General features: G+C 43.4%; 1 protein-coding gene across 1 annotated transcript in view; it reads left to right on the top strand.

The window, feature by feature from the left end:
* The first annotated feature begins 234 nt into the window (after positions 1-234).
* LOC122930406 (zinc finger protein 850-like) overlaps positions 235-17,229 on the top strand; it is a 49,557-nt gene continuing 32,562 nt past the window's right edge. Inside the window, exons 1-2 of the mRNA XM_044283785.1 lie at positions 235-287; positions 15,749-16,820. Coding sequence (XP_044139720.1) covers positions 15,781-16,820 — 1,040 coding nt within the window. The 5' untranslated portion in view covers positions 235-287; positions 15,749-15,780. The remainder of the gene's footprint in view (positions 288-15,748; positions 16,821-17,229) is intronic.

The following is a 17,229-nucleotide window of genomic DNA, read 5'->3' as shown; positions in this document are numbered from 1 at the left end:
CCAGAGGAGAAGGTCCCAGAGAACCCTCAGGTAGATGGAGCTGAGCCCTATACACATCTATATAGGGGGGTCCTGCAGTCATAGAGGGGTCATAGATTGTGGGGGTCTCTTCTGTGGATCTGTTAGATTTCCCACCTGTCTGCTGTATTGTACTGAATTGTTACAGATGACAAATCAGGGGGAAGATCTGACTGATATTAAAGTGGAGGATGAAGAAGAGAGGATGATGGGCGATCCCCCGTGTAAGACTGAGGTGGAGGAGGACATTCCAGGAGATGTCACCACAGGTATGGAATCATGAATGGAGAAAGTGACCTCAGATTCTGTCCTTGGTGCCTTCAGGGCAGGAGGAGAATCTGATCACTGGCTGCTGCTCTTTGATTGGAGATTTCCCCATCACATCATGGAGTGTTCCCCTTATCCAGCTGACGGTGATCTCTGATCAGATTCTTCTCTGATCCCGGCTGTTCCTGCAGGACATGACGGTCAGTCACATCCACACACCCACTGGGGATTATGAGGGCACAGCTTTTGTGTCTGTCCTATCATGATGGACTACATGTACGGCATTGTGTAGGAAAGGGTTAAGCATCGTTTTGGGCTCATTAGTAGACGTTACAGTAAATCTTAACATTTTGGTGATTTCCTTCACATCAAATAAATTAGTGAAGAAATCCCCAAATAATAACAGCGGAGAAGAAAGCTCCTCATCTTACTTCTATTTTTCATATATGAGGCTGGGGGCAAGAACTGAGGAGACATCTGACAACACACAAGGTCTCCTGACAACTGCACACAAGTCACAGGGGGACATGTTGTCTTCAGGATATTCCTATAGAACAACCTTAGCTGTGATATCAGCAGTCAGATGTCTATAATCTAGTGCCCACTATACAGCTCTCCGGGAACATGTCTTCTGGGGGTCTCCTATAAGGGTCTATGGAGAGAACCTTTCCCCCCTTATGCCCCCTCTCTGAGCGGTGACCGGCTTATGTCTATAATCTAGTGCCCACTATACAGCTCTCCGGGAACTGTCTTCTGGGGGTCTCCTATAAGGGTCTATGAGGGAACCTTTCCCCCCTTATGCCCCCTCTCTGAGCGGTGACAGGCTGATGTCTATAATCTAGTGCCCACTATACAGCTCTCCGGGGACATGTCTTCTGGGGGTCTCCTATAAGGGTCTATGAGGGAACCTTTCCCCCCTTATGCCCCCTCTCTGAGCGGTGACAGGCTGATGTCTATAATCTAGTGCCCACTATACAGCTCTCCGGGAACATGTCTTCTGGGGGTCTCCTATAAGGGTCTATGGAGGGAACCTTTCCCCCCCCTTATGCCCCCTCTCTGAGCGGTGACCGGCTGATGTCTATAATCTAGTGCCCACTATACAGCTCTCCGGGAACATGTCTTCTGGGGGTCTCCTATAAGGGTCTATGAGGGAACCTTTCCCCCCTTATGCCCCCTCTCTGAGCGGTGACCGGCTGATGTCTATAATCTAGTGCCCACTATACAGCTCTCTGGGAACATGTCTTCTGGGGGTCTCCTATAAGGGTCTATGGAGGGAACCTTTCCCCCCTTATGCTCCCTCTCTGAGCGGTGACCGGCTGATGTCTATAATCTACTGCCCACTATACAGCTCTCCGAGAACATGTCTTCTGGGGGTCTCCTATAAGGGTCTATGAGGGAACCTTTCCCCCCTTATGCCCCCTCTCTGAGCGGTGACCGGCTGATGTCTATAATCTAGTGCCCACTATACAGCTCTCCGGGAACATGTCTTCTGGGGGTCTCCTATAAGGGTCTATGGAGGGAACCTTTCCCCCCTTATGCCCCCTCTCTGAGCGGTGACCGGCTGATGTCTATAATCTAGTGCCCACTATACAGCTCTCCGGGGACATGTCTTCTGGGGGTCTCCTATAAGGGTCTATGGAGGGAACCTTTCCCCCTTATGCCCCCTCTCTGAGCGGTGACCGGCTGATGTCTATAATCTAGTGCCCACTATACAGCTCTCCGGGAGCATGTCTTCTGGGGGTCTCCTATAAGGGTCTATGAGGGAACCTTTCCCCCCTTATGCCCCCTCTCTGAGCGGTGACCAGCTGATGTCTATAATCTAGTGCCCACTATACAGCTCCCCGGGAACATGTCTTCTGGGGGTCTCCTATAAGGGTCTATGAAGGAACCTTTCCCCCCTTATGCCCCCTCTCTGAGCGGTGACCGGCTGATGTCTATAATCTAGTGCCCACTATACAGCTCTCCGGGAACATGTCTTCTGGGGGTCTCCTATAAGGGTCTATGAGGGAACCTTTCCCCCCTTATGCCCCCTCTCTGAGCGGTGACCGGCTGATGTCTCTGGTCTATCACATATGTGTGACTCTGCAGTAGTTCTGGAGAAGTCACTGATGGTGGCAGTGCAGTGTGAGTGCTAGGAGTCCGGAGATGAAGCTCTTACTGCCCACCTGCCGCTGATTGACAGCTTTCTCCCTATTACTGTCAGTCAGTAGTATGAGGGGGGGGGGGGAGCCCATATCTGATGAATACACTGGACTCATAATGAAAATGTTCATAATATGTGTAGCAACATCTAAGTGGTTGAGACGAGGCTGGGTCTCCATCTGTCTGGCCATAGACACCCCAAAATGTAATCAGGTACAATGGCGCCCAGAGGCCTCACAAAGACCCCAGACCTGCTGTGTAATAGGAGACCCCAGCGGTACAGCCTAATAGATCGCCGGTCAGTGTACTACCGCCAGTAATGCTATGGAAAACTATCAACTGCAAAGCATTATACAAGTGATAAAAGGATCACAGCTTCAAGTGCCCTAGGAAGAAAGACAAGTAGGATTCTATTAAAGCGACTCTGTCACCAGGATCAACCCTGTTAAACCAGTCATATAGCGTGATAGGGTTGAACCTGCTGAGTAAAACAATGCTTTTTGTTTTTAGGTCCAGGTGTTTTGGATACATTTACAATTACATTTTTATGCAAATGAGGCATTGGAGCACCAGGAGGCGGCCCATGTGGTTTGAGCTCCATTCCAGCTACGCCCCTGGGGCGAGAAATCACCGCTAGATGTGAAGTCTAACACTAACCATATAAGGGCACAGGGCATGTGTTTAACAATGGAGGCGTCGCTGGAGTGGCGTTCAAACCGTATAAGCCGCCTCCTGGTGCGCCAGTGCCTCCATTACATAAAAATAAAAGTGTACATTTCTCAAAAACATCTGCACCTAAAAAGAAAAAAAGAGAATTATCGGTTTCCTCAGCTGGATCAGCCCTAACAGCCTATATCCATTAGAAACAGACCGTTTTTCAACCATTTGTGCTTCTATCTCATTGCAGTTTTTATTCAAATGTTTTATTGGGTTTGGATATCGTTTTTAAACAAATAATGATTGACAATGATTAAGAACAAAGACGGGTAAAATCACCATGAGGTGTCCGCACATGTAGAACCGGGAAAAGGGGCAAACTGCACCACATAATACACAATAATAGTAAAAGCAGCAAAGAAAGAAGAGAAAGAGGGGGGGATAGTGAAGGAGGGCGAAAGGCTAACTCACGACTAAGTCCTGAAATGTCTCAGAGGAACTGAAAGAGTCCCACGTTCTCAAACATCGAGAAGAATCTAGGGGGGGTGAGAACAATTACTTCTTCCATCCGCTGATATAGAGTGACCTCTTCAAACCATTCATCCAGTGCAGGTGGGGGATTCCCAATGTCGTGGAATGGACGCTTTTGCCGCTTGAATTAAATACTTGAGGAGCGAGTTCTTATAGGCAGTAGTGTTGATCGCAAATATTCTAATCGCTAATTTTTATTGCGAATATTGGCACTTCGAGAATTCACGAATATCTAGAATATAGTGCTATATCTTTGTAATCGTGAATATTCTATTTTTTTTTTTATCAGTACCCATGATCCCTCGCTGCTTCTTGCTTGTGGGCCAATGAGAAGGCTGCAATATCTTTGACTTTAGGAGTAGTGTTGATCGGGAATTTTCGTATTGCAAATTTTCCAATTGCCAATTTTTGCATTCAAGAAAATAATGTCTGGAGATCTCGAATTCTGGAATATATGACGATTATTCGCCTAAATATTCACGAAATATATTATTTCTCCTGCCGATCATCACTGATAAGCAGGAACATGGAGGCCAAACTCCTACAGTAGAAGAGATTCCGGAGTGTCCAGTCCCTGCACAAAATCCCCAAAAGGGCATAAATCGGTACATTGCCACCAAATATGCATCAGTGTGCCTTCTTCTGTGTTACATCTCCAACATCGGTCTGAGACCGTAGGAAACCACTTGTGGAGAAGTGATGGCCCTCTATACCAACGAGAGACAATCTTGTAACAGGTTTCTTGAGATTTAGTTTAGTGGAGATCAAAGCTTTATGAGATAGAAGAAAACACTTGGTCCATTGAGATGGTGTAAGGCGGAGACCCAGGTCATGATCCCGGGCCTGACTGAGGGAGGAGGAGCGTTGGTCCAAGAGCTATTTATATATGGATTATTTGTCTTGAAACGCCGCCAATAGAGCCAAGCAAAACTGTTCGAAGGCAGACACAGCTCAAGAGTAGGAATGAGTCAAGCGCAGAGAAGAGTAAAAATGCTGAAGCTGCAAGTATTCGAAGGAGTGTCGTTCTGAAGGGTTAGTAATCCATAACAACAAAGGCAAAGGTTTCAGGGAGGATCCCGAAAGGACATGACAGAACCTGAGTGGGCACATTTTTGTGCCCTGAAGAAAAGAAGAGGAGGAGTTTCCAGGGGGAAACTTTGCGTAATCGATGCAAGGGAACCCTTGGGGTCTGTAAGAGAGGCATGGGAGCCGATGGATGCAAGTATCACCAAGGTATGATGGACCATGAAATACAATGTGGGAGAGATGCGATGCGGGGTAGCTACCAACCAGGGGTGTACGGTCAGAGAGCAGGATGAGGAGTCCTGCACAATGCGCACCCAAGATTTAGAGGATTCAGTACACGTCTGTCTAAAAGCCTAGCGTAAGTAGTGGAATGGTAATAGAGGCGACAGTCCGGGAGACCAACACCTCCTGCCTCCTTGGAGCGAGTCAACATTTCCCATCTGATTCTTGCTTTGCCATGAGTCCAGACAAATCTCGTAAGCCAGCGGCGTATCTGGGTCCACAAAGTTGATGGAATGCGGATGGGGATGGTCTGCAAGAGATAGAGCAATTTCGTTAAAAGGTTAATTTTTAAAATGCTGATTCTACCAAACCAGGAAAAATCCCTACGATGCCAAGACACCAAATCTTTTTGAAATCATTGAAGGAGAGGGGTAAAATTAAGTGCAAAAATGTTAAACAGGTCAGCAGCGATCCTGATACCCAAAAAAGTTATCCCATTTGTTTCCTATAAAAGGGAAATGAGGCTTTAAGCAAAAAGTCTCAGGACCCAGGCAGGGAGACATTTAAGGGCTCTTTCACACAAGAAGATGACGTGCGGGTAATCCGCTGCATGAAAGACAGCCTAGCCCCATTCCGGACAGCAGAGACACGGAGCACGACCATGACTGATGACGCTCCGCGCCTCTCTGTGATCTTTTTACTGCAAAATTACAGTGAGATAAAGTTGTCACCGTGATTTTGTAGTAAAAATATCACAGAGAGGCACAGAGCATTATCAATCATGTTAATGCTCCGTGTCTCTGCTGTCCGGAATGGGGCTAGGCATTCTTTCATGCATCAGATTACCCGCATGGCATCCGCTCGTGGGAAACAGCCTTAAGGCTTCAGCTTTGGTCATGTTGATGTTAAAACTGGTCCATTCTCCAAAGCAAGAGATTTCGCAAAGCAAGGATAGCAGAGAAATGCGGGGATTGGTTATATAGAGCAAAATATCCTCCATGAAAGCCTCACATTAGTATTAATGACCTCCAATATCCGTATTATTACGAATGGAAGACATAAGATGTTCCATGACAAAAACACAAAGCGATGGGGACAGTGGGCTTCCCTTATGTGTGCCATTGTGAACAGAAAAGGAGGCAGAGAGGTCACCATTGATTTTAACCCGTGCTGAAGGCTGTTGATATAGAATGAGAATCTTTGATAAAAACCCTGAACCAAGGCCTATGTGGAACAGGAGAGTGCGGAGTGAGGACCAAGAAATGTGATCGAAGGTCTTTTCTGCGTCTAAGGACAAGACCATGAAGGGATATTATTTGTTTTAGCATGATGGGTGATATCAAGTGTCTTCAGTGTGTTTTCGCGAGCCTCCCATCCTGGCACAAACCCTACCTGATCGGGATGAATAACCGAGGGCAGAAAGGTGTTCAGACTGTTAGCTAATAGTTTAGCATACATTTTGAGGTCCACATTTAGGAGAATAATAGGACGATAGCTTGCACATGCTTGTAGGCCTTTACCCGGTTTAGTAATAACAGCATTACGGTCCTCTGTGGCTTGTACGGGAAAGGGGAGCTCAGGAGACACCGCGTTAAAGACCTGAAGCAAAAAGGGTAAAAGAGACATAGAGAAAGTTTTGTAAAACCTAGCCGTGAGCTGGGAACACCTAAAGGGTAAACAAAGTATGTAAAATCAGTTTTGAATACCTTGAGGGTGTAGTTTCTAAAATGAGGTCATTTTTGGGTGTTTTCTATTATGTAGGCAAATCTTTTGAAATTTTTGGTAAATTTAGTATTTTTTATAAATAAAAATATACATTTTTGACTCAATTTTTACACTGTCATGAAGTACAGTATGTGATGAGAAAACAGTCTCAGGATGGCCTAGATGATTAAAAGCGTTTTAAAGTTATCACCACTTAAAGTGACTGGTCAGATTTGCAAAAAATGTCCTGGTCCTTAAGGTGTAATATGGCAGGGTCCTTAAGAGGTTAAAGTGTGTTTCCTGGAAACAAATAATGTGTACCTTCTTGTAGGGATCGACTGATATTGATTTTTTAGGGCCGATACCGATAATTTGTGAACTTTCAGGCCGATAGCCGATAATTTATACCGATATTCTGGGAATTTTCATTTTTGAAAAAAAATAAAAATTCCCACAAATCTGCTGAAAATTAATGTTTATTGTTAATGTGTATTTTTTTTTTGTAAATCTTTCTTTTTCATTTATACTTAATATTTTTTTTATTTTTTTTTGTAACTTTTTTTTTTTTTTTTTTTTACTAACTTTTAGCCCCCTTAGGGACTAGAACCCTTGTCCTATTCACCCTGATAGATCTCTGTTTGGGTGAATAGGAGCTCACACTGTCCCTGCTGCTCTGTGCTTTGTGCACACAGCAGCATGGAGCTTATCATGGCAGCCAGGGCTTCAATAGCGTCCTGGCTGCCATGGTAACCGATCGGAGCCCCAGCATTACACTGCAGCAGGGGAGAGGGGATCCTGTGGAGGGGCGCACTGCGCCACCAATGTTTTTAATACTGGGGTGGGGGGGGCGCACTGACCCACCAATGCTTAATACTGGGGGGGCTTGGGGGGGGGGGCGCACTGCGCCACCAATGCTTAATACTGGGGGGGGGGGCGCACTGCGCCACCAATGAAGCTTAATCTCTCATTTATTCATATACAGGAGGCGGGAGCTGGCTGCAGAATCACATAGCCGGCTCCCGACCTCTATGAGCTGTAGCTGCGATCCGTGGCACCTGAGGGGTTAACTACCGCAGATCGCAGCTACAGCTCATAGAGGTGGGGAGCCGGCTATGTGATTCTGCAGCTCCCGCCTCCTGTATATGAATAAATGAGAGATTAAGCTTCATTGGTGGAGCAGTGGCCATAGCTCCTCCCCTCCTCCTGTCCCCTGTCCTTACATTGGCGGCAGCGGCAGCAGCAGCACAGGGGCAGGAGACACTGCTCCTTCTCCCCTGTGCTGCTAAGGGGAACACGGAGAGCGCTGAGAGCAGCGCTATCTGTGTTCCCAATACGCTATCGGAATATCGGCAAAATAAATGCCGATACCGATAGCGTTCAAAATCCTGAATGTTGGCCGATAATATCGGTAAATCCGATAATCGGTCGATCCCTACCTTCTTGCAGTGGAAGTGATGAAGTACCTGCGTTCTTTTTTCGGGTGTGTTAAGTCCTTTCGCGCTGAAGGGCACTATCTTGAGAGACGTTATGAGTAGAGAGGAGGGAGGAGTCCAATAAATGGAGGGTAAAGGAAAGAAGAAGAAAAAATCTAAGTAAAGAAAGAAAAAAGAAATGAAATTACTGAGAGAAAGAAGAAAGAAAAAAAGCAGTACACCAAGAAGAGAAAGCAACAATCTAATGTGACCAATAGGTCTAAGGAGACAATCACTAAGAACAAAACAGTCCCAAGGGATAGTTTCAATCTACGGGGGGTAAAGTAGCAACCAGAGAGGAGCAGACTGGCTACATTCCCTATCTAATAAAACATCTAAAGAAATACAACCGACTACTAAGAAAAAGCTAATGAGTTAAATAAATTAGAAAAAAGGAAATAACTGTTGTGGCAATAGGTCAAAAGTCCAGATGAGCAACAGCAACAAGTCCTTCAGGAGGCAGAGGGAGATCCACGCAGGGGACCGGCGGAGCGTCGTCATCGCTGCCCATGAAGAGCATGCAAGGGTAGTCCGAAAGTCTCAGTTCTGAAAGCTTGCGAAGATGGAGGTCCTGTCGAAGCGGAGACAGGTGGAAGGATGGAAAGTCAGGGACCTAGGTCTACTGGAGGTAATACCAGGAGTTGGGGAAAATGTGGAAGATCTGTTGGATCACGAAGAGTAGCAGCATGTCCCTTGGGGCCTGCAATTCTGGCAAATGTATAACACCATCGGAACGGAATTCCACAATCCCGGAGGAGTTCCAAGAGGATGTAGAGCCGCCCGCTGTGACAAAGTATGGCGGGATAGATCCTTTAGCAGCATAATGGGATACCCGCTGTAGGACGATTGTCAGGCTTTATTTAAGATCTGCTCTTTAATCACATAGAAGTGGATTCTGCAGATGACATCTCTAGGTTTAGAGCAATCTGGGTTGGGTGGTCTGAGGGCTCAATGGACTCTGTCAATCTCTATGGGAGTTTCTAGTGGATGGTACAGGATGCCATTGAATAATTCCCACAATCGTGGATAAGTCAGCTATAGGAACCGACCCTGGGAGGCCTCTGATCCGGATATTGTTGTGGCGGCTGCGGTTTTCTATATCATCCAAGTGTTGTTGTTGTTGGGCATTGAGTTGGACATCATGAGCCTGGCTCTTGTCTTGTAGGGATTTGACAACCACAGACATAGCTGTGTGATCTTGTGTTACAGAGTCCACTCTTGTGTCAAGGGTAGCCAGTTCTGAGCGTATCTAGGCGAATTCGTGGGGGGGGGGGGGCTTCTCCTTCTCCCTGACTGTTATCTGGCCACTCGCAGCGGAGAGCGTCACAGCCATTAAGGAAAAACAGCTCACCTTCTCCCTGGCTGTGACGCTCTGCACTGTGATTGGCCAGCTCACAGCCAGGGAGAAGGAGAAGCCCCCCGAGAAACTCGGCCATCTCCTACTCCCTATACCGATGGATTTACATACAGGGCGGGAAACCATAGCGGGGGTCAAAATGGGGGAACGAAGCAGCACATTAAAAAAAATAAGCAATATCACATGTCATCAGTATGCCCTACACTGCCAGCTATTTACAGTCATGTGAAAAAATTAGGACACCCTTTGAAAGCATGTGGTTTTTTGTAACATTTTTAATAAAAGGTTATTTCATCTCCGTTTCAACAATACAGAGAGATTAAAGTAATCCGACTAAACAAAGAAAACTGAAGAAAAGTCTTTTCAAGATCTTCTGTAAATGTCATTCTACAAAAATGCCTATTCTAACTGAGGAAAAAGATAGGACACCCTTGCCCCTAATAGCGAGTGTTACCTCCTTTGGCTGAAATAACTGCAGTGAGACGGTTCTTGTAGCCATCTACCAGTCTTCGACATCGGTCTGAGGAAATTTTACCCCACTCCTCAATGCAGAACTTTTTCAGCTGTGAGATGTTTGAGGGGTTTCTTGCACGTACAGCCCTTTTCAAGTCACCCCACAGCATCTCAATGGGATTCAAATCTGGACTTTGACTTGGCCATTCCAGGACTCTCCATTTCTTCTTTTTCAGCCAATCTTTGGTTGATTTACTAGTATGTTTTGGGTCATTGTCATGTTGCATGGTCCAGTTCCGCTTCAGCTTTAATTTTCTAACTGATGGTCTCACATGTTCTTCAAGCACCTTCTGATACACAGTAGAATTCATCGTGGATTCTATGATGGTGAGCTGACCAGGTCCTGCTGCAGCAAAGCAGCCCCAAACCATGACACTTCCACCTCCATGCTTCACAGTTGGTATGAGGTTCTTTTCTTGGAATGCTGTGTTTGGTTTACGCCAAACATGTCCTCTGCTGTTGTGTCCAAATAATTCAATTTTGGACTCATCTGTCCAAAGAACATTATTCCAGAAGTCCTGGTCTTTGTCAACTTTATCTGTGGCAAATGTCAGTCTGGCCTCGATGTTTCTCTTGGAAAGCAAAGGTTTCCTCCTTGCACACCTCCCATGCAAGTTAAACTTGTACAGTCTCTTTCTGATTGTAGAGGCATGTACTTCTACATCAACAGTAGCCAGAGCCTGCTGTAGTTCTCGAGATGACACTTTAGGGTTTTTGGAGACCTCTTTTAGCATCTTGCGGTCTGCTCTTGGGGTGAACTTGCTGGGGCGACCAGTCCTGGGCATGTTGGCAGTTGTTTTGAAAGCCCTCCACTTGTAGACTATCTTCCGGACAGTGGAATGGCTGATTTCAAAATCTTTTGAGATCTTTTTAAATCCCTTCCCAGACTCATAGGCTGCTACAATCTTTTTTCTGAAGTCCTCTGACAGCTCTTTTGCTCTCACCATGGTGCTCACTCTCACTTCAACAGTCAGGAGCACACCAAACTAAATGTCTGAGGTTTAAATAGGGCAAGCCTCATTCAACATGCAGAGTAACGATCTACTAATTATGTGCACCTGGTGTGATATACCTGTGTGAGATCTGAGCCAATTTAAGAGGGAATACATGTGAGGGTGTCCTATCTTTTTCCTCAGTTAGAATAGGCATTTTTGTAGAATGACATTTACAGAAGATCTTGAAAAGACTTTTCTTCAGTTTTCTTTGTTTAGTTGGATTACTTTAATCTCTCTGTATTGTTGAAACGGAGATGAAATAACCTTTTATTAAAAATGTTACAAAAAACCACATGCTTTCAAAGGGTGTCCTAATTTTTTCACATGACTGTATATGGTAATGTCAGGACCGGTATAAGGTCCTTTTTAAGCTCTAGGTGGTTATGATATGGATTCTTCCAGTGAGTCCACCAATGTCATCAGGTCTAAGATTTCTTTAATAATGAGTAATGTGGTGACAGATCCTTGTATGTGAACTTTTATTAACCACCGAACTGTTCTGCCGGAGCTGAGCTCGGGCAGAAGTATAAGGCGGAAGGGCTGCTTTAGATGCTGATATCTTCTGAATGGTCGCAGCTATAGGCATACAACTGGTCTTCTTTAAAAGCTGGCATTCCAGGCATTCATGCATTAGTCCAAGCAACAGAGGAGATATCTCTGTTAGTCAGGAATAATCGCAGGTAAAACCTGCTTTCACTTTCAGCTACATTCACTGCCTTCTAACAGTGATATCTTCCCATGTAGTAAAGATATTTCTGTCATTCTTGAAATGCCAGTTTTCAAACAATACAAAGCCAATATATCTAGCTGGGAAGAGCTGACAGGATGCAGGAGGAAAGGGAAAATAGTAAAAATATATAGAAATGTGGTATTATAATCAGTGTACATTATAGTGAACACCATAAAAACATCCACAAAATAATGTAAAAATTACATTTTTTTTAATCTTTCCCCATAAAAATAAAATAACTTATTTAATGCACTATATATACTTCAAAATGGTTTAAAAAAAAAACTACAAATAATCCCGCAAAATAAAAAAATATATAGAAGACAAAATTAAAAAGTTATGACTGCTGGAACACAAAGGGGAGAAATATTATTGGTCCTTAAGGCTAAAATTAATTATGTCACTATAAAACACAACAGTATCCCCTAAATTGTGCGCTAACAAGATTTACTGCAGATACACATTAAAAATCTACAATAAAAAAGTGACATTTTTCGAGGGTTTTTCTAATTGTAACGGGACTGTTTTTCAAATTGTAACGAGAGGTTAAAGGGATGAGGAATTGCTGTTACCAGGCTACACCAAAATCAACTACTTTTGTTTCCTCCCCATGAGCTCTTTGATAAATCCAATAAATGGGCCCCTTTTTTCCCTGAGGCACTTGGCAGGAGGACACCTGGAGAGTGAATGATTGCTTGTTAAAGGGGTTCTCCAGGAATTATGAAAATGAAAATACTTGAATATTATTTTATAATAAATATATTCACAAATACCTTTCATTACATAGAATGGCTTGTTTTGTCTATGGGACAGACATTAGGAGAAATAAAATGGCCTCCGTCCTATCAGTACACGCAAAACCTGTCCGAATCACACAGGAGGACAAGTTACTTCACCACAATGAGTCATAGTGCTGCCTCATCCTCCTCTCTGCTCATGTTCCTGAATACAGGTGAATCTCTGTGGGAATGGAGATGATGAGGACACATGAGAGGAGGGTGAGGTGAGGCTAATGAGCAGCAGCACCTGTTTACAGTCTCCATTACCACAGTCTGTCCTGTCCGTCCTCTCTGTACTTCATGTCTCCTCATGAACTAAATTCCCCAGAGATTCATCTAAAGTTCTTATCATCTGTGTTCAGGATCATAATCCCTGGCAAGTAGAGAGGAGGATGAGGCAGCTCTTTACCTCAGTGTTGTAAAGTAACTTGTCCTCATGTGTGATCAGGACAGGTTTTGTGTCAACTAATGGGACAGCGGCCATTTTGTTTCCCCTGATGATTGCTCCCCAGACAAAACGAGCCATTATAAATAATGAAAGGTATTTGAGAATATATGTATAATAAAGTAATATTTAGGTATTTTCATTTTCTTAATTCCCAAAGAACCCCTTTAAATGACCCCTTTGCTGCTCCAAAAGCAATAGGAGAGTTTAACCTCAGTCACCAATCTGATAATACCCGGCACCAGTACGATGGGAGCCGCTTAAATATGAGCTTTGGGGAATTTTCATCTGACATAAGAACCTTTGCGCCTGAATCTGTGATATACTCCAACAAGTGGCGTATATCTGTTTATAAATGACCCCTAAGTGCATGTGATATGTTGAGAACACTACATGTACATGAGCCACATGTCCTCACCTTTTGTCATGGAGGTAGCATGTAGTTAATGGTGGAGCAGAAGGGGCTGTCTCTGCTTCCTGTAATGTCCCTCTTTCCTCCTCCCTCCCCTCTACATGGCTACGTGGCCCTCCCCCACAGTCCTTTCTCTTCAGTGGACCGGTCCCTGGTTTTACTAAGCATTCTACAACCAGAATATAACAGGACAATACGGACATGAATGGCCCAGTTCACACACTCAGGAAATGTGTCTGTCATACTCGCATGACGGAGCTTCTTTAAACACATAAAAAATACTGGCGCTCATTATACCAATGCTCATTACATAAAACATTATAAAAATGTAAGTGTTTTGGGATTTACTCTGGATTCTCAGTGCCTGTATATTTTATATACACACAACACCCTGAGCGGTGCATAACCTCCCCTGGTGCCTGTCCTATCACTGAAGGTTATTCCTCGGACTCGTGCACACACAGAAAAAAACAGGTTTCAGAAGGTTACAGTAATACAATCAAAAACAGTATGAAAACATAAAAGTCGACACCATAAATGTCATGTGGACGTAGATAAAGGATATCCTGTATAGTCACTCATTTTAAAAACTCTCTTAACTTTATCACACATACCTGCCTGGGGGAGAGAAAAGAAACATTTTTAATGGGTCTTCTCTCTCCTTCCCTCCGTAACTTCCTTAGCCCATATGTGGAGGAATGCACTTCAAACTATTCTCTCTTCATTAATGTTCCCTTAGTATATGTACGGCCAGCTCTGAAACTGGGGGTGCGCTCTGCCTTCTCTTTGGAGGGGACAACATCATCTGTGCCGTCATTTATTGTGACGTTGAAGGGAGGAGAGTCTTATTCCAAATCAGACTGGGATAGGACTTATAACAATTTATCTAAATAACTACAGTAATTGTAATTTTCTATTTCCTGTGGGATCCAGCAAAACAGCTATAAAATCCTGACAAGGAGGTACTCGATTGCTCAGATGCTTGCTGGAGATGTGGGACAGGGGTGGGGTCAGTGGAACATATATGATGGAGCTGTCTCTCAGTTAGGAGTCTGTGAGAAGATTTTTCCTTCTTATTTAATATACTATATAAAAAGAACTTTGAAATGACCATGGAAGTCTCACTTCTCTCTGTGTTCCCGGGCTCAGTTACCTGGATCAAAATTAGATATGTTGTTGTTGTTGCTATGAGAATGGTTATCTCTGGATTCTGGAAGTCAGATGTTCCTTCTTGTGTTCATTTGGCTGAAGAACTACACAAAATAATGAGGATATAAGACATGATAACAGCTGAAACAGTTAAATATTCACTCCTCTGCTCCCTATGGCCCCCTCGACTGATTTTAGGGCTTCTCCCTGGTTCCATATTTGGTTGAATGCTATACCTTAGAGATGTTTTCTTTGTCTCATAAGGCTTAAACCTAGTAGAAGATACTTGATTGCTGCTCACTTTTCTGTATCTCAGCTACAATATCCTCACGCCTTGTGCCCTTCCCCCCTTTGTGGAGTGTCTGTGTCTTTCTTTAGTAATATTTTGTTGCTCTAAGTTGCAGTAGGCCCAAACAGCGAGAAGGGGTTGTCTTTCTGTGGGCTACTCTTCTACCATGCATATCAGCACCCCTACATTAATGCCAGACATGTTCTTTCTTCCTTTTGTATTTACTCTCGATTTCAGTAAAACTTGATAGGGCAGGTTACCAGACTTGGATGGGCTTTTTAAATTTTTGAGTTTTATTAAGTCATGATTTATTGTATGCAAAGTTGTGAACAGGCACAGACCAGAATCCTGGACTAAGTCAGGAAGCCAGAAAGATGTATAAGGCTGCGTTAGGTGTGGATTCGTCTGGTATCTGCACAGACGGATCCGCACCTTTAATGCAAACGCTTGTATCCGTTCAGAAAATGTTTATTTATTTTTTTTTGTTCATGAAATGCAAACGGATCCGTTTTGACTTACACTGAAAGTCAATGGGAAGCGGATCCGTTTTCAATTGCACCATATTGTGTCAGTGAAAACTGATCCGTCCCCATTGACTTACATTGTAAGTCAGGACGGATCCGCTTGGCTCAGTTTCGTCAGACTGACATCAAAATGCTGCAAGCAGCGTTTTGGTGTCCGCCTCCAGTGCGGAATGGAGGCGGAACGGAGCCAAACTGATGCATTCTGAACGGATCCTTATCCATTCAGAATGCATTGGGGCTAAACTGATCAGTTTTGGGCCGCTTGTCAGAGCCCTGAAACGGATCTCACAAGCAGACCCAGAAACGCCAGTGTAAAAGTAGCCTAAGCTGGAATCACACATTCAGTTTTTGGTGCAGTTCTTTTGGCCAACACCTGTAGTGGATTCATAATTAATGGCTTTTGCTCCTCCATCCTGCTGGTTCCACTTCCAGCCTAATGGGAATGTCTAAGTTTGTTTACTCTGTAGATTGGGAAAAAAAAAAAATAACACAAATTTCAATTTTGTATCTTTACAGAAAATCCCAGTAAGAATTCTGAGGAAAACTTAATGTTATCACTAAATTATAAAGTAGAAGATGAAGATATCATGCATCGCTCTTCAGGAGAAAACTTCTTTACCCTTAATGTACATCCAGGACTTCACAGTACAGATCTATCATATAGTCCTCCTAATCATGAGGAACCTTCTCCTGACCAATCACAGATTGTTACAGCAATTACAGGTCAGAAAGGGGGTGAAAGCTTTAATTTTGGTAAAGAGTTCGCACACAGCTCAGGTCTTTCTACACACAGAGTAATTTATACAGGAGAGAAACCATACTCCTGTTCACAATGTAAGAAATGTTTTAGACGTAAATCACATCTTGTTAGACATGAGATAAGTCACACAGGAGAGAAGCCATATTCATGTTCAGAATGTGGGGTAACTTTTAAACATAAATCATATCTTGTTGAACATGAGAAAAGTCACACAGGAGAGAAGCCGTATTCATGTTCAGAATGTGGGAATTGTTTTAAACAAAGAACAAATCTTATTCGGCATCAGAGATTTCACACAGGAGAGAGACCGTACTCATGTTCAGAATGTGGGAAATGTTTTGCACAAAAATACAACCTTGTTGGACATCAGAGAATTCACACAGGAGAGAAGCCATATTCGTGTTCAGAATGTGGGAAGTGTTTTAAACAAAGAACAACTCTTATTAGGCATCAGAGATTTCACACAGGAGAGAAACCGTATTCATGTTCAGAATGTGGGAAATGCTTTACGTTTAACTCTCAACTTGCTATACATGAGAGAAGTCACACAGGAGTGAAACCATATTCATGTTCAGAATGTGGAAAATGTTTTGCAGGGAAATTGATTCTTGTTGCACATGAAAGAAGTCACACAGGAGAGAAACCATATTCATGTTCAGAATGTGGAAAATGTTTTACAGATAAATCAAATTTTGTAAGACATAAGAGAAGTCACACAGGAGAGAAACCATATTCATGTTCTGAATGTGGGAAAAGTTTTACACGGAAATCATATCTAATTAAACATCAGACTCTTTACACAGGGGAGAGGCCTCATTCATGTTCATAATCAAAACGTATTAAACATAAGAGAATACACAAAAGTGAGAAAACATTTTAACATTGTTTTAACATATTGGGTTTAGAGATGAGCAAATTTCTCAAAATTCATCTTTGGGTCTGATTTGCCCAAATAGCCCATATAATTAGATTTGGGTCCAAATAAATTCTACCCGATTCTAAATTGCTGTAATTGCCTGGAAAAGTCTTTTTTCATTGTATATCTTCTCCTTGATTGTTCCAAATCAAATCGCACAAATTTCAAATCTGCTTGAATCAGGATTTTTGTCTTTAATTATTTATAATGTCTCCTTTAGTCTAGGAAATACTCAGTCAAGTAGCTAAAATGGTGGCTCTTATATTTATGATCAGAAAATCCGTCCTTCACTCCAACTCCTTTCTGAAGCACAGGGACACA

This window comes from Bufo gargarizans, chromosome 1, assembly GCF_014858855.1.
Source record: "Bufo gargarizans isolate SCDJY-AF-19 chromosome 1, ASM1485885v1, whole genome shotgun sequence".
Classification (NCBI taxonomy): Eukaryota; Metazoa; Chordata; class Amphibia; order Anura; family Bufonidae; genus Bufo; species Bufo gargarizans.
The sequence above is the reverse complement of the archived record's forward strand: the minus strand, read 5'-3'. Positions and strand labels throughout refer to the sequence as shown.